Consider the following 18,984-nt stretch of genomic DNA (forward strand, 5'->3'; position numbering starts at 1 on the left):
CGGAAAAACACATAAAACCCAATTAAAAACAATTAGAGAAAAAAATAGATTTTTCCTAGTTACAAGGGACTACTGCACCAAATGTGCTTATACACAAATAAATTTTTATTTTGAAAACTTACCAAGCTACAAAGCTGAAATTTGGCACACATATGCACCTGGGCCCCCTACGCATGTGGAAAAAAACAGAACAGAGAAATCTCCCATAGGGAAAAAGTTAGCCCCGGAAAAGTTGCCGATATTCGGCTCTTATAGGCCATATGCACGGAAAACGTACAATAGCTAACTCGGCCAAATAAACCGATTTGGCCCATGTTTTGGGTTTTTCCTACTAATTCGACCCCAGGGAGTCGGAAAAACACATAAAACCCAATTAAAAACAATTAGAGAAAAAAATAGATTTTTCCTAGTTACAAGGGACTACTGCACCAAATGTGCTTATACACAAATAAATTTTTATTTTGAAAACTTACCAAGCTACAAAGCTGAAATTTGGCACACATATGCACCTGGGCCCCCTACGCATGTGGAAAAAAACAGAACAGAGAAATCTCCCATAGGGAAAAAGTTAGCCCCGGAAAAGTTGCCGATATTCGGCTCTTATAGGCCATATGCACGGAAAACGTACAATAGCTAACTTGGCCAAATAAACCGATTTGGCCCATGTTTTGGGTTTTTCCTACTAATTCGACCCCAGGGAGTCGGAAAAACACATAAAACCCAATTAAAAACAATTAGAGAAAAAAATAGATTTTTCCTAGTTACAAGGGACTACTGCACCAAATGTGCTTATACACAAATAAATTTTTATTTTGAAAACTTACCAAGCTACAAAGCTGAAATTTGGCACACATATGCACCTGGGCCCCCTACGCATGTGGAAAAAAACAGAACAGAGAAATCTCCCATAGGGAAAAAGTTAGCCCCGGAAAAGTTGCCGATATTCGGCTCTTATAGGCCATATGCACGGAAAACGTACAATAGCTAACTTGGCCAAATAAACCGATTTGGCCCATGTTTTGGGTTTTTCCTACTAATTCGACCCCAGGGAGTCGGAAAAACACATAAAACCCAATTAAAAACAATTAGAGAAAAAAATAGATTTTTCCTAGTTACAAGGGACTACTGCACCAAATGTGCTTATACACAAATAAATTTTTATTGATTGTATACGAATGTAGTCCGTGCTGCTATTTTTAGAAAACCTTCTTCTCCTCTCCTTTAGAGGTTTTATGTATGCCTATTTTGACTTATTTTTGGAGTAGATTTGGAATAATCTCAGTAAGTTGCATTTTTTTCAGTTTTTGTGAATTGACGAAAGATTTACATGCGGCAGGATATTTCTAAAAAGTAACAGTCAAGCGGATGTTGATAAAATGTAGGGTCTACTTTTAGTTTGAATTTTTTTTTGTCCCGAAACTAAGTGTTGTAAAGGATCACATGTGACATATTGGAAATTTTCAGCTAGATTTCTGGATAGAGATATAGAAGGTTGAATTTCGACATTTAAGATGGAAACAGATTGAAAAATAATGTCTACTTGGGTCGGTCCTGATAATTGATACATTTCTGTTGAAGAGTTATCTTTTCTTTTTCTAATTACAAGATTATGGCGGAAGATAAAAACAATGAAAGTGGACTAGAAATATAAATCATAAACTATATTAATGACATTTTAAAACTACCAATTCTAAAAGAAACAGGGAACATTTTCCAGGTATTGTATGTTGTTTGTTGAATCTTCCAGCAATCCACAGCCGTTCATTGTGACTGTGCCCCCACTTGTCCACACTCCCAGTCCCACGCTACAGTGAACTCAGAATTAAATATTCATTTGCATGCTATTTTACTTAAAATGTCTTCGGATTCTTGGATATAAAGGATTTAAAATTTTCATTTCAATACCCTGTGAAAATGACCCGCATTTGTGAATCAAATCAAATTGTATAAGCTTTTTTGTGGATAATTTTAGAAATGTCATAGCCTAATGCAACCATCATTCTGAAGTCTATATAACTTAAACATTTTGAATTGCAATAGAATTGTTAAGAAATTTAAATGATAATACTAGAAGCTTATTTACTGAAAGCTGGTTTTTGTTTTAGAAATCAGAGAATAGTATCAACTCATATGGATAATTTACGAAGTTCTATCCAGAAGGCTGCGTCTGCCTCACAGGCTGCTATGTTGATTAAAGAAGAGACCATTTTAGTAGTTGACTGGAAGAATTATGTGCGATCTGAGTATAATATACTTTTCATATTATGAAACTTTGTTCTATATGAAGAAACAAAAATGCAGAAGAAGTTAAAGTGATACTACGTCTTAGAATGAACATAAAACTTAAGTTCTCAACTCGAAATGGTAAATATGAGAATATATATTCATCAGTTGGCTTACCTAGTGTCATAAAGTTACGACAGATTTCCTGTAAAATCTAGAAAATTGGAAAATTCATAAAACTAAGTAATTATTGAAGAAAGCTTTATCTTAATATTAAGAGTTTTTCAATAGTTAATTGCATATTTATGGATAATTACTAAGTTTTTTGGATTTATCAGATTATATAAGGATCCTGTTATGTTATTTATGACACCAGGTATATCTACGTTGGAAATTTGATGACCATTTGATGGTTACTGTAATGCAGATGATCGAGTGGAAAGGTTAATTTGACGAATGTCTAAGAGTACTGTTGTTGTTAACTGAAGTGGCCTTTTTAAAAAATATAAACTTAATAATTTTTGACTGACTGACTGACTGACTGACTGATAATAAAAATGATATCCATATAAGAGAAAATTTAATGCAGTGGTGTAACCTATTTTCGTGCATATAAGGATTCAAATTCGAATTTCATCAAAGTTAAAAAAACCGAAAAAAAAATTTTTATGTCTTAGATGTTTCCTCAGATATTCTACAAAATAATTAAAATTAGTTTGTTTCGATTTTCTTTATGAATTCCTCACTTTGACCCATATTTCATGAGTAAAAAAATGCTTCACCTATTTGTGTGTACAATGATTGATCTATAAATAAGTCAAAAAAATATTGTGGAATTCGTATTACAGCTTTTGATTATAAAGAAAATTCGGCCGATACAAGTTCACGCAAAATCGCACATGTAAATTATTAATCATTTCCGGATATTTGGGATCTACATTAGTTTGAAAGAAGAGTGAAAATCTGAGCTATTGAAAAAAAACTATTGTAAGTTAATGAATTTAAAGTTATACAACCCTTTTGAATGCACATAAAATTTAATTTTTCCAAAATTTTATGTTTGTTCTGTTCAGAGGTAGTATTGATTTTTTATACCCACTATACCAACCAAAAAATATAACTGCCAAACTGTATGTTAATGAAATAATCAAAATGATGATTTGTTTCAGGAGGAAGTATTATCGTTATGAGACCTTAATTCACTTCACTTTACATGAACAATTAGAAAATCACAGGAAGTATGTTGAATCTTTGCCACCAAACCAGTCTATACGTGTTAGAGAATCCTTCAGTAGTATACCAGTAACAAGAAAGGTGTGTTTCTGAAAAATTGGGTATTGCCGATCATGAGAAAAGGGCTATAAACGATACATATCACAATAAGGAGTAATTAACAAGTAGGAACATTGTATCTCCAAAGTATCATATACCGGTAATGGCAACATTATATTAAGTTTTATTGATAGGATTACTGCAGCTGTCATGTTAAGGTCACAAAGGAGACCTCAAAAAAACTTTAATGAAATTTCCTTGAGATGAGATGAGATGTGATGTGATATGATGTGATTTATTATAATTTTTCCAGTGTGAGGTGATAAATAAGATGAATTTTCCCGACCAAACAGTTCCATTACGTGTTATGAATGCCTTAAAAATGATACCAACCATGTACTGCTGAGCTCCTTTGACACAGAATTTCATGGTAAGATTGGTAACTTTTAGATAACTTTTTATTTCCCCTGCAATACATTTAAAGTTCTGAAATTCTCTTTTTTGCCTCTATAAATGGGCTTTTGCGAATTGAATTCTATTTATTTATTTATTTCCTATTTTCAGGTAGAAGATGAAAAAGTACTTCACAACATACCATATGAGGGTAATGACAATCTGGATGAAGACTGTTCTTTTATTGAAGATTTGTGAAAGAATTATAAAGGGAATGCTATATATATTGAACTCGTTAACAATCTACATGCTAATTACCCTGATATTGATGACAATGGCTTTAAAATTATTGGTAAGTTGTGAGTTAAATTATCCTGAAACTTATTAGGCCAGTTTTGTTATGATCTTATGTCCAAAACATGTGTTGGCATACAATTTAAATCATGTAGTATAGTAGAAAGCTTCTAGGTCAAGTCCTAATGAGGTTTTTATATCAGAACCTGTTTCGACAGCTCTTGTCAAGATTATTTATTTGTTTTGTAGAATATTGTCATAAAATGCTTGGTCCTGTTGAGTGAGTTGACCTATATACATTTCATAAACAAGCAGTCTGTTTGGAAATTTAATCAGAAAGGTGTTTCCACAGCTTAGGATAAACTTTGAAGATTTGAATCAAGTGGTTTTTGTTTTATAGAAATTTGTTTCCATCTCTTGGTCAGTGAGTTTGCTTACATTGCTCATGTCTGGGTCCTTTATTGGAAAGATACTCCCATTTCCAGCTGTCATATTAAGGATTATATATCAAAAATGTTGGCAGGATGGGATCTAAATCTAAATCTAATCGTGAATGAAATAACAAAATCAAAAACAAAAATACAAAAATTAGATCTAAGCTTAAATGGAAAAATTAAACTTTTTAGATGATGATGATTATAAAAGCTGATCCAAACCTACAGCAGTACGTGATATCATACTTAAGCAAAAGGAAACCCTGAAGAATTAAAGGAAAAGTAAGTTGAATCTGGATATTATTAGTACTAAACCTAGAAAAAAGTTATTCCATTTGAAGCTCGCGGTTTCAAATATATCTGGATACTTAGTCCACTTACCCTACCACCAGAATGTACGCCAAACATTGATGGACCAGGAGCAAAATCAGTACCTCGTGAAGAAACCATGCATTCCCTGTTCTGTCGACGCTGTTTTAAATATGACTGCTTTCTTCATCGTAAGTCCTACTTTATTATTTGTGGTTTCAATCCTTTGTTACTTGGTTACTTTCTGTCAGTGATGTATGTCAAAATGTATGTAATAATGTTATTTGGTAATTGAGTTTGTTGACTTGTTTAGAGAGTCCAAATGGCTAACGGTATACAGATATACTATTTAGAGAACCATTAAAGAAGGGGTAAAAGATGACACATCTGAAGAAGGTGACAGTAGATCGTCCTCAGGAACAAGTAGAGGAACTGGTTGTCACAATAAAAGAGGAAGAGTTAATGGAAACAGTGCCAGTAGTGGGGAGGACAGTAAACGCAGTAATTATGCTTAAGGTTGAGTATTGTTTTTAGCTGGGTTAACTTGATATTTGGGGTAGGACTAACTTGATATTTGGGGTAGGACTAACTTGATATTTAGGGTTGTCCCATGTCAACCGCTTCAGCCTGGAAAAGTTTCTCATTTTACCATGGAATGATCTTACATGACATAATCTTGTCTACTTTTTAGTAGGATATGAGTTTGCTATCAACGAAGAAGCCCACATGCCAGATTTAAATGAAGAAAGAAGACAGACACCACCTCAGAAGAAGAAAAAGAAACAAAAGTAGGTTTAGATGAAAAAGTTCCAACATATTATATTGCATTGCATAATGGCTACTGCATAGCATCTGTCTTCACTAGTTCAATCAAGAACAAAAAAAGTATCATGTAGCACCCAATTTAATTGGTCCAATCAGGAACAGAAAAGTCAGTTGTAAAAGCCAATTTAACCCAATTTAATTGGTCCAATCAGGAACAGAAGTCGGATGTAAAATGTCAACAGAATTTTAACTTACTGTGATTCTTACTTTACTTGGATTACTTAAATCAACTTATTTCTTTGGATAAATTTATATTTAGTGTCAGTTTTATGTGAATATCTGGAACATTCGTTAAAAATGGCCATAGTACCAAGTGTAGCTAACAATCCTGTGTTAACTGGAAGACTAAATGTGTCTTCAAGTAACAATACTAGTAAGTGTGAAACCTCACAAACAAATTATACTTTAAATAAGAATCGATATTTAAAAAAACAAGTGGAGGCTAGCTACTTTCAGAGAACATTTCTCTGTAAAGAAAACAAAGGCAAAATTCTTTGATTTTCAAAAGGGGAATGTTAAATCTGACCTCTATCAAAGTTCAGTATATCTCAATGCTTTTAATATACAGTATTGGCTAGTGTCACCAAATGGAATCTCCCCATACGAACATCTGCAGGGGTTTACAGTATATACTACCAAGGAAATCAAGCTTACAGAACTGATAAAAATTTGAACAGCCATAAATCACAGAACAAGTAGGTGGTAATAGTTTTTGACTGAAACACTATAACAACCTTTAAATATGTTTATCCTCTCTTGATATATCCTTGTTTCCATGGATGTTCTATTTTGTTTTTCGTTTACTAATAATTTCAATGATGTCTAATTTCAAAATAGGCTTTAGGAATATCAATGGTCTTCATAGAAAATTGAATGATGTAGTTAGCATACATATTTCAGAAAAATTAGTGGATCATTCAGATATAGTCTGTGTCCAAGAAACTTGGATTAGCCAAGCTGAAATTGACTTGCATGTATATCATTATTCCCTATCAGGATATACAGGATTTGTCTTTGCTAGGAATAAATCACCTACCACAAACTCCAAATGGTATATCTTTTATCAATAATCTTGATGGCGATATTGTCTGGTTGAAAGTGAACAAAGATGTATTTAAAACCGACCGATCAAGATTTGTTTATATGCAATATTTACATTCCTTCAAATAATTCAGATATCTGATCAACAAAGTCTTATGACCCATTCACTATGCTGGAAACATACATCATTTACTACCAAAATCTTGGAAATATAATTTTAGGTGGCGATTTCAATGCTAGGAAACTAAAAATATAGAAAGTGAATACCCTATCTTTGCGTCAGAGAATAAATTTACCGGTACAGAAGTTACCAGTTTTGGTAGATAGATGCTTGATCAATCTATCTATCTCTCTGTTCCGATATTTGTATACTAAATGGTGGAACATAGGAGATTTTCTAGACTCACCAACACAAGTTTTTGCTATTATGGATGTAGTGTATTGGATTATATATTTCAATCAGTTATCTCAAAACGAACGTCTAATATTGTTACGTCTTATATTGGATGTTTGGCTGAAATTGGAGTTTTCCCTTTGTCGATTGATATATTCCAGCGTAAACTGTCGTGTCACAAACGTTTTATATTTGGCCTCACTAATAAACGTCTCATGGATGCATATAACATCGACTGTCATCTTTTGAAACATAAAACCAGCAAAACAAAAGTTATCTTTTTACTGATGCATTCGGGATATAACTAATTATTTTAATTTTCAATCATATAATATTTCCAAACATAAAATCAAATCTACAATGGAAAACAATTTTATCACCCTTTTTATACGCCCACATGCATTAACCCTATTAAAAACCTGAAAAATCGAAAAATATTTAGTATGAGTTATTGCCCTTTGCTCGTAAACACTCTAGAAGACGCAATTCTTGACGGGTTTTGATGAAACTTGGTGTGAGTGTTTGTTATCACTCAAGGATGATCCCTAATTAAAATCAAAAAGATCAAAAAATATTTAGTATGAGTTATTGCCCTTGTTCTTGAAAACGCTTTTAGCCTAAACACTCTAGAAGGAACAATTCTGGACGGATATTGCCGAAACTTGGTTTGAGTGTTTGTTGTCACTTAAGGATAAACCCTATTGAAAATCAGAAAAATCGAAAAATAATTTGACCCTTTTCTTGAAACTGCGTTCAATTTTTAGCATGTTCACACTCTAGAAGGCACAATTCTTGATGGATTTTGACGAAACTCAGTGTGAGTATGTAATCACCCAAAGATGAACGAAAATCAGAAAAAACGAAAAATATTATTGCCACTGTTCTTAAAAACGCGTTCAAGTTGTAGCCTGTAAACACTCTAGAAGGCCCAATTTTTGACAGATTTGGATGAAACTTGGTTATATTATTCGGTATTGCCTCAAAAATTGTTACTGTACTGCCAAATATTTTTATTTTTATTTAGTGTATATTACCTTGCCTGGCAAGCTATTTTTTTTAAAGAACCTGATATCGCATCGGCAAATTTAAACTGCGTGCGTAGTCAAAAGTTTAAAGGTCACAGAGTCACGTGATAGTAACAAAATGAAGGATACAGTGATGCCCAACACTAATTTACAGTCATCGCAAAGGCCATTTATATTACCGGTATGTTACAAAATCTTTCGAGGTGTGGAAAAGTCCGATTAATCAGTGACTATTTTTGCTGACTCTACTCCACCCAACAACTGTCATTCATATTATCCATCAGATAGAGGCAAATGTTTCGGACTAAGAAGTCGTTAGTCATCTTTAGGCTTGAATTTTTCACAAATAACCCGACAATCATAGTTACAATCGACGTCATTCCATTTAAAAGAAAATATCTCATGTAGCGTTACGCACATCTCATCATTGCTGCTTGGCTCACCGGATGCAAAGTCAGTGAAGTCCACTGGGGTATTATCAGACCATAATAACGTGCCGGTATCATTTCGGGCTGCGATAAAAAATTGGTCCCAAGCGTCTGAAAGGAAAGTATAACAAAAGTTAAGTTAAAATTGCAATATCAATAAATAAACCAACTGATGGTACTTCTCTTTGGAGGAAACGATACTACCTTTACTCCCTATTTGCCATTCTTTGAACGAAACTTTTGATTTACGGAATTGTCTTGTTTGTACGAACACAAAACGAAACCCAAATCCTTGCAACCCCCACCCCCTCATCCCAAATTTGGAAACAGGCCTTAAACCAACAAAGATGGTAACTTACATGTACCATGCTGTTCATCCAGTAGATAGTTCTTGATGTGGTTGTACTTCTCTTCGGTTTTGACCATCAACATAGTCGCCGAATAGTAAAGACAGAGGTCTATGGATTGTTCATAGTCTAGGTAATATGTGAGGTTGTAGTATTTATAACACGAATCTTCTTGACGATACAGGTTGTGTTGATCCCCAGGTAAACACCAATCTGAAATAGGGTTCAATTTACATTGTAAAATTTGATTAGCGATGTAAAACGCTTAGTTTAAGTAGAATTGCAGGGACCAAAGACGTCAGATTGAAAACTGGAATGATGCAAGTTGGTGCTATCGGTGTCCCCGATACACATACAAAATTTATATGTTTCTAAAGAACGAACGCTTAGAAAAAACGTACAATTAAAACCCCAAACTTTCGCTCCGTCTTATTAGCTTTTACTTTTAATGCAGCCACTTTAGTTAAGATCTAACGACTGGCCTCTTCAACGTTCGTTGAACTTTTGACCTAACCCGATAAACACTGAGTCATAAAATACCAGTGCTGGAGACGGTAGAAATTCGATTCATTAAAGCAGACGTCATCGAGTTAGGTCGAAAGATTAATTTGTTGAACGTTCAAGAGGGCTGTCGTTAGGCCCTAACTGACTATATTAAAAATAAAAGCTAATAAAAAAACTAACGAAAGTTTGGTCTAAGTTTAGTTAAACTAAATAAAACCCATACCTTCGTAAAGTTGATAATAAGACGTTTCCGGAGACGCCGTCGTCAACTGTTGACTATAGAAGACTATAGAATGCAACTGACAGAGTCTAGTGGTGCGAACATAGAAATACGAAACACATCGAATATCGCCCATACACAACAAACTACATGCAGTCACTGAGGCTGTATCGGATGCTAATAGCAAACTTGACTCTTTTATTTTGTCTTCAAAATCTGGTCTTCGCTTGGCTCTGGTTTGACGAAAGTTCGTTGCTGATGTCGTACTCAGAACTATACAAAGAAGAATGATAAAGTACATCGTCATGTCCTAAACGGGGCTAAATTCACTGTAGAAATAGTAAGATATTATATTGTGAATAGCCAAAAGCACAGGGGTAAAGCGTGGTACGCAGTATATGAATAATTGTTCAGGAACAACTCTTACTTCAAAGAACACCATGTACGACAAATATGAATTGTTGACTAACAACTCTTACTGTAAAGAGTACGATATGAGCAGTAAAGTTTAAATTGTTCAGGAACAACTTAAATAATATAAGTAAATTTGTTCAGGAACAACTCTTATTGTAGAGAGCACGATATAAGTAACAAAGTTTAAATTGTTCAGCAACAACTTAAAGTAACATAAGTAAATTTGTTCACGAACAACTCTTATTGTAGAGAGCACGATATGAGTAACAAAGTTTAAATTGTTCAGCAACAACTTAAAGTAACATAAGTAAATTTGTTCACGAACAACTCTTACTGTAAAGAGCACGATATGAGTAACAAAGTATAAATTGTTCAGGAACAACTTAAATAATATAAGTAAATTTGTTCAGGAACAACTCTTATTGTAAAGAGCACGTTATGATTAACAAAGTAGAAATTGTTCAGGAACAACTCTCACTGTAAAGAACACGATGTACAAGAAAATATAAATTGTTCAGGGACAACTCTTACTTTAAAGAGCACGATATGAGTAACAAAGCATAAATTGTTCACGAACAACTCTTTCAGTAAAGAACACGACAAACGACGACGAATAAAAATGAATAAACTGTTCAGGAACAACGCTCACTGTAAAGAAAACGATATAAGTAACAAAGTATAAATTGTTCAGCAACAACTTAAAGTAACATAAGTAAACTTGTTCACGAACAACTCTTTCAGTGAAGAACACGATACGAGTAACAATGTATAAGCTGCTCAGAAACAATTCTTAATGTAAAGAACACGATATGAGTAACAAAGTATAAGCTGTTCACGAACAACTCTTACTGTGAAGAGCACGATATGAGTAACAAAGTATAAGCTGTTCAGCAACAACTCTCAACTAATGGTTAAGCCAACAAATTGATAACAAAAACTTTATAATTTTCTATAGAATGAATGCAGTCTAGCAACTCTCCTCATATTTTCCAAAATCAGACAGTAATATTCTTCAATGACTTTATATAGTTTTAATGATGTCGAAATTCATTAACGCAGGCACTGAAACATGCTTTGATTTTAATTAAAGAACCGCCCCTTTCACAGATTCCAAATATCCACTATTTTTTACAAAGCGTTCCATTAAAGATTTATCCTGGATTCCTTTAGGCCTTGATTAACAGAATGCCTTTCATTCACAATGTTATCAAAGTCAAGTCACAAAAATCGAATCGACTAGATTCCAACCATCAGTTAACGCCTGAGAATAGATTTTTAGCTTCTTTAAAGGTATACTACCTCTTAGAATGATCGGAAAATTGAAATTTTAAAACTTGGCCAAACGAGTTTTTGTTCATCAATGGACTTAACTGATTTAATAACTATACAACAGAATCTCTCTTTAATCCAATAAATCTATAAAATTAAGTAATAATTCAATAAACTAAGTTATTTTGAAACATGCTTAGAAGCGTTTTTCAATAATTATTTAGTTTAATGGATATATCGTCTTATATTGAGATTCTATTCTTCTTTAGTATAATAGAGGTAGTATTCCTTTAAAGACATTATCAAAATTAATTTGATTTTAAATCAACTATAACGCAGCTCCACTGGGGCTATATGCTTTGCTCTCCCGCTAAAAAATCACATTATATGAAATCACAATGATGCGATAAAAATATATGGTTACATTGATTTTTAATCCAAACATGCAATTAAAGGAGTTCATTCTTTTAATATCACATTAGGTGTTTGTAAATAACCCTGTCTGGCTCTACCACAAACATAATTCGATTTCCCCCTGTCAGTGATGCAGGTAAGAGGGGCTGTCATGGAAAAAGCGTCTAGTCTTTCAGATAGGACAATAAACCAAGGTCCTGTGTGCTACAAGCTGTGTACGTTAAAGATCCTTTGACAGTTGTAGTTGAAAAGGAGCAGGTAATACCGCGGTCCTGGCAAAATTTCCCTCATTGCACACCGCATGGCATTCATTAATCCAATAAGGTGCAGAAGAGTAGGACGTAAAACTCCATTCATTTAAATTCTCTTTTATTCTCAAAGTGTAGCAATCCCTTTAAAGATAGGTTTCCTTATTTTGTTAGTGTCAAATTAAGGAAACTATTTGATTAATTGATGTTTCTAATGAATTATTACGTATTCTTAATCATATCATTATGTTCTTATTGCGCATAATTAAGGGTTTTAACTAATCATAAATGTCTATGTTTGTACAGTCTGGATAAACAAAAACAGACTTTTTGACCTTTTTCGATCGGTCATTCATTGGAATTCTGATGGTAATTCTCTTCTAATTTAGCTAATTATGAACAACTAATTATGGTCATGTGAGATAAACTGGTATTTTTTTCTATTCATATAAGTATTAGCATTTTCATTTTCATAAATGAAATAAGGGAACATATGTTTAAGGCCGATGTTTCATTACAATAAACACTACCATTAAAGTGATATTTTATAATTGGCTTTAATTAAATGTTTTAACTATCCATAAAACATGATCATATTATTCACCTTGGGCAAAATTTGATCAGATATGGCCATGGAACAAGTAAGGTTTCTCTGATGTCGGCAAAAATCGACATCTCCGTTCAACCAAGCTAAAGAATAATTGTTGAGTGGATTAAAAGATTTGGGATTAGATATTTCACGATAATTTGAAAGCTATTTTTGTTTACGTTTACTTAAGTTAATTTGTAATGTTACAAAGGTAAATTTTTTTCCCATTTTCTGAGGAAATAGAAAAAGGTTTATTGCAGTGCGTTCTTGGAACGCACCGCATTGTTTTGCAAATGACTATTTTTTTTTTTTTTTTTTTTTTGTCTACTTCTGGTCAGCCAAAACTGCACATGTCACACATTGTCTGACACTATTATTTCTTATACTTTGCGTGTCGCTACTGTTTAAATGTAAAATGACGCATTTTCTTTCAACCGGAAATGACGTATGACGTTAACCATTCTTTACGTATTTCGAATTACTGCTCTAATTCTGCATCTATTTTGACCGTAACTTTTGTTTTGTTCATTACTTTAAACCAATGACTAAAAGATAGCACTTTATAAAATTTCAGATTTAGACTTTTGTCGCTGACTTTTTTTGTTTTAATTTTAGCGTTTTTTTTTCAACTTCTACAATTTTATTTCAATCGGTCTAAGAATTTAATAGTTGATATGCATTTTGATTCCTGACAAAAATCTATTTTCAAAATTTCGATATCACTTCCAGTTTTGAGGTCATTCGCCTCTAAACTTGAAATTTCAACTTCCGGAATTTTGTCGGTATTTGAAAAATTCTTTTTGAAATTAGTTAAAATTGTCCCTATAACAATGAAAAAAATTGAACCGGAAGTAACGTGTTAGACGCCATCTTGATGTGACCAATTTTTGTAAAAATCGATATTAAGCTTCAGGGGTAAATCTGATTTGTGTGATTTTGGTGTCTAAAGAATCTGTAATCGATTGCTAACAAAACGTAGGAAGCCGATTTTTGAATTTTGGATTCGCATTTTTTTTATTTCCGGTTTTATGTTTTCAGTAATTGTCAAAAATATTAAGGCTCATATCTAGTGACTTTGACCTTTGGTGACCTTGTGACCTGAACAAAAGTTGTTGCCCCTGACGAGACATATCCGATGATATCCTCACTTTTGTTGTGCATCGTTAACTTCCGGTTCTACAGCCATTGGAAAATCACGATTTTTAACTTTGAAGAGCTCTGTCACGTGACCTAATTAACATACGACAAAAATTATTATATATTCTTAGAGTGCATAAAATCTCCTTTTTGGTGATATATCACACTTGATATTTTGATCAAAATTGCGCGTTTTAAAAATCGAAAATTTTGTACTGACTTCTATAGTAACTGTGCGTAAAATCACGGTGTCTATAATTTACCGACAGTTTAACTACGAATATCTCATGATCTAATGATTGTAAAGACTTGAAATTTTGAACATTATTTAACAATGTACACATCATCACAGACAAATTAAAATTTTTGAAGTGGACGTGGCACATCCGGTGTGCATTTACCTTTACCTGAAATATGTGCAATTGGTATAACTCTCATGGTTTTTAATTGTCACCCTAGAAATTTTGCATGAAAATAGATCACTGCTTAGGACAATTTGTGATAAGATTACAGTTGTTTGCATTCTTTACTTTAAAAAAGGGAATAGGTTTAACAATTTTATAAATTTTCATTTTTGATCTTTAGCATGAATTACCTTGACCTTTGCATGGTCACAGGTCATTGACTAAGGATGACCATTCTTACTTTGATCTTTGATGTCCGATATATACTTCCGGTTTTGCAGACGTCCAAAACAGCAATTTTCGAAACTTCAAAGGCTCATATTACTTTTATTTGACATTTGTTGACCTTTTGACCTGAACAAAAGTTGTTGCCCCTTACGAGATATATCCGATAATATCTTCACTTTTGTTGTGCATTGCTAACTTCCGGTTCTACAGCAATTTGAAAATCGCGATTTTTAACTTTGAAGAGCTTTGTCACGTGACCTAATTAACATATAACAAAATTTCTTATATATTCTTAGAGTGCACGATCTCTCCTTTTTGGCGATATATCACACTTGATATTTTGATCAAAATTGCGCGTTTTAAAAATTGAAAATTTTGTACTGACTTCTATAGTAACTGTGCGTAAAATCACTGTGTCTATAATTTACCGACAGTCACCGTTGCCCTAAAAAAAGTTTAACTACGAATATCTCATGATCTAATGATTGTAAAGACTTGAAATTTTGAACATTATTTAACAATGTAGACATTATCACAGACAAATTAAAATTTTTGAAGTGGGCGTGGCACATCCGGTGGGCATTTACCTTTACCTGAAATATTTGCAATTGTCATAACTCGCAAAGTTTGCAATTGTCATCCTAGAAATTTTGCATGAAAGTAGATCACTGCTTAGGACAATTTGTGATAAGATTACAGTTGTTTGCGTTTTTCACTTTAAAAAAGGGAACAGGTTTAACAATTTTAAAAATTTTTATTTTTGAACATTAACGTAAATGACCTTGACCTTTGCATGGTCAAAGGTCATTGATCTAAGATGACCATTCTTACTTTGATTTTTGATGTGCAACATATACTTCCGGTTTTACAGACGTCCGAAAACAGCAATTTTCGAAACTTCAAAGGCTCATATTACTTTTATTTAACCTTTGTTGACCTTTTGACCTGAACAAAGGTTGTTGCCCATTACGAGATATATCCGATAATATTTTCACGGTGCTCCGTTAACTTCCGGTTCTACAGCCAATTGAAAATCGCGATTTTTAACTTTAAAAAAAGGTCTATCACGTGACCTAATTTACATAAGCGAAAATTTATCTTTTGTCCTTATTACACGCAATCTATTCTTTCAAATGATATATAACACTTGGTATTTTGATTAAAATTGAATTTGAAAATTTTGTATTGACTTCTATAGTAACTTTGCGTAATTTTAACGGTTTCTATAATCCATCGACAGTCACCGTTGCCTTAAAAAAAACTTTTAACTACGAATATCTCATGATCTAATGATTGTAAACACTTGAAATTTTGAACATTATTTGACATTGTACACATTATTACAGACAACACAAAATTTTTGCAGTGGGCGTGGCAAATCCGGGTTACTTTTACCTTTCCCATAAATAATTCAAATTGTTATAACTCGAAAAGTTTGCATTTTTCACCATCGAAATTTTACAAAAAATTAAAGTACTATTTGGGACAATATCTGATAGAGTTACATTTTGTTTAGGCCTTTTACTTTAAAAAAGGGAATAGGATTTACAATTTATAAAATTTTGATATTTTGACCATTTACATGCATAATCTTGGTCTTAGAAGGTCAAAGGTATTGATCTACGATGTCCATTCATACTTTTATCTTTGATGTCCGACATATATTTTCGCTTTTACAAACGTCCCAAAACAGCAATTTTCAACACTTTTAAGGCTTATATTCTCTTTTATTTGACCTCTGTTTACCTCTTGGCCGAAACACAAATTACTGTACCTTTCCAAAAATATTTTCATTTTTGTTGTGCGAATTGAACTTTTAACTTTACAGCTATTTGAAAATTTGACTTTTTACTACCGAATGTTAACACCTTTTAGTACCGAATGGTACCAAATTCATGCGTCTTTTCACCACCGAACGGTAAACGGTTTAAACGATTTTTTCTACTATTGAACGTTTACATGCTTTTCTTTCCGGTAAGAAATCCTATTGTGACTTTAAAATGCAACGTTTTATCGATGTATCAGGTTGGATGCGCACTGCTTCGGTACCGTTATAACGGTTCTAGTTTATTTTGAATTGAGAGAGCACCTCATATCATCACAAAAATTCTGAAAATGTTGATAAATTTTTGGGGTGTGAAAGGTCTAGGTGATTGCTCCAGGGATGTGAAGGCTGAAAAAGGTTGTGAACTTTGATTACATGTGTACGTACGATTATTCCGCAAAACCGTCATTGTATAAAGGAAACCGGGCGATATTGGGTCAGTAAACATAAGAGGAGAGGAAAGTCCCCTACAGTAATAAAGGGGTGCATAAAGGGGGTAAAGCTGTCCGCGGTCGTCCGCAAACGCAAAAATATAAAATCGCTCACTGAGCCATCCGTTGCGCTTACGGAGGTGATGAGTTTGAGTTTGAGGACTCGTGTAAGCAGAAAATTTGATTTTTGCTAAGGATTAGATAGGATTTGCTGTGGTCCGTTTTTTTATTAAGTTTGCGGTTGAGTTTGAGTTTGCGTTTGCGTTTGCGTTTGCGTTTACTGATACATGTAAACGCAGTGTAATCCTTTAGAACAGGTTTTTCCAATCTTTTACTTTCTATTACCCCTTCCAGGATCCTTGGTCGATTGCATTACCCCCTTTTCCTATAAAAGCTTAGTATTACGTGTCTATAAATTCTTACTATTACCTCCCTTTCCCCTATGAATGCTTACTATTACCTCAATTCCTCCTATTAATCCTTACTATTACTCCTCTTTCCTTTAAATCCTTACTATTACCTCCCTTCCCCCTATAAATCCTTACCATTACTTCCCTTCCCCTATAAATGCTTACTATTACCCCTCTCCCCTATATATCATTTCTATTACTCCCTTCCCCCTATAAATCCTTACCATCCACTCTCAACTATAAATCCTTACTATTACCCCTCTTCCCCCTATAAATCCTTACTATTACCCTCTCTTCTCCCTATGAATGCTTACTATTACCTCCCTCCCCCTATCAATCCTTACTATTACCCCTCTTCCCTATAAATCCTTACTATTACCACTCTTCCCCTATAAATCCTAACTATTACCCTTTTCCCTATAAATCCTTACTATTACCCTCTCTTCTCCCTATGAATGCTTACTATTACCTCCCTCCCCCTATCAATCCTTACTATTACCCCTCTTCCCTGTAAATCCTTAATATTGCCCTTTTTCCCATATAAATCCTTACTATTTCTTCATTTTCTTGTAGGTTTTCTGCAATCTTTAACATAGAATATAGCTTCACTGAATAAGACGACTTAGATTATAATTGTTCAAAAATATTTATGCCAGGCTGGACAATAAACTATAACTAAGTTTTCGCGCAAGCGCTGCAGTCACGTGACGAGTTGGCGTTGCTTCTATTACAGTTCTATGGTCAGACTACAAAGCACATCATTACCCCCAACATATTTCAAAATTACCCCCTGCTGTAAAATGACATTCTTTTCATATCAATTGCTTCAGTGCGATATAATGAACTTCAAACAGATAATAAACCATTTGTTTAAAACGAAAATTATGTCAAATTAAATTGGCTTCCTTCTGATTCTCTGTTAATCGTTTTTTATAATTCTAATTAAAGGCATACTAACCTACTTCTTAGAATGAACATAAAATTCTCAAAGTCTCTAACTTGGTCAATAAGAGTATATTATATTCATCAGTTGGACTTACCAGGTGTCATGACTAAAGAATAGAATCTCTATATAAGATGATATATCCATTAAATAATGAATTATTACTTAGTTTTAAGGATTTATTGCATTACAGAGGGATTCTGTTGTATAGTTTTGACACCAGTTAAATCCACTAATGAACAAAGACTCATTTTGACCAAGTTTAAAAATTTTGTGGTCATCCTAAGAGGTAGTATACCTTTAAAACTGATTGAGATTGACTTTCAAGTTGAACTGACTGTATCAGTTGAATTTGTTCAAATCAACATTATATAATTAACAAAGATTTTTCCACAACAAATCGGTTCCAAGAGATTGCATTCCCAGACGATTTGAAAGCTTAATAGAGCAGAATAATTATCAAAGTTAAAGGCACACGCTCATTTAATTAAGCTTTCTATGTTGAAATATTTGGATAGAGGTTTTCTCATCTACGTATATGACACGGGACGCAAAATTGCATACACATACGTGTCCCAGAAAACATCTAACAGTCTAATTAAACTCAGACCAAACTTTCGCTCCATTTTTTATTAGATTTTATCTTTAATATAACCACTACAGTTAGGGTCTTACAACAGCCTCGATGACGTCTGCTTTAACCGATCAAATTTATACCCTCTCCAGCTCTGGCATTCAGTGACGCGATGTTTATCAGGTGAGGTCAAGAGGTTCGAAAAATTCGACGAATGTTAAGAGGGCTGTCGTTAGACCCTAACTGAAGTGGCTATATTAAAAATAAAAGCTAATAAAAAACGAACGAAAGTTTGATCTAATTCTAATTAGACCAGTTGTAGCAAACTGTCCAATATTTTGTCAGGCGCTAATCATTGGATTATGGATTGGGTCAATCCTCTATTGGCA

The 18,984-nt window shown here is 33.4% G+C and overlaps 2 protein-coding genes across 2 annotated transcripts; one reads left to right on the top strand and one right to left on the bottom strand.

The window, feature by feature from the left end:
- Positions 1-2,130: 2,130 nt before the first annotated feature.
- Positions 2,131-4,146, top strand: LOTGIDRAFT_174831 (hypothetical protein; the record flags this gene model as incomplete). Its single annotated transcript, XM_009054676.1, has 3 exons — positions 2,131-2,243; positions 3,393-3,537; positions 4,060-4,146. The coding sequence occupies 3 exons, from the start codon at positions 2,131-2,133 to the stop codon at positions 4,144-4,146; spliced, it is 345 nt and encodes a 114-aa protein (XP_009052924.1).
- A 4,379-nt stretch (positions 4,147-8,525) lies between these two features.
- Positions 8,526-10,016, bottom strand: LOTGIDRAFT_174832 (hypothetical protein; the record flags this gene model as incomplete). The annotated part of the gene is made up of 3 exons (XM_009054677.1): positions 8,526-8,749; positions 8,998-9,198; positions 9,713-10,016. The coding sequence occupies 3 exons, from the start codon at positions 10,014-10,016 to the stop codon at positions 8,526-8,528; spliced, it is 729 nt and encodes a 242-aa protein (XP_009052925.1).
- Positions 10,017-18,984: the final 8,968 nt, after the last annotated feature.

Source organism: Lottia gigantea (assembly GCF_000327385.1).
Source record: "Lottia gigantea unplaced genomic scaffold LOTGIsca_220, whole genome shotgun sequence".
NCBI lineage: Eukaryota > Metazoa > Mollusca > Gastropoda > Lottiidae > Lottia > Lottia gigantea.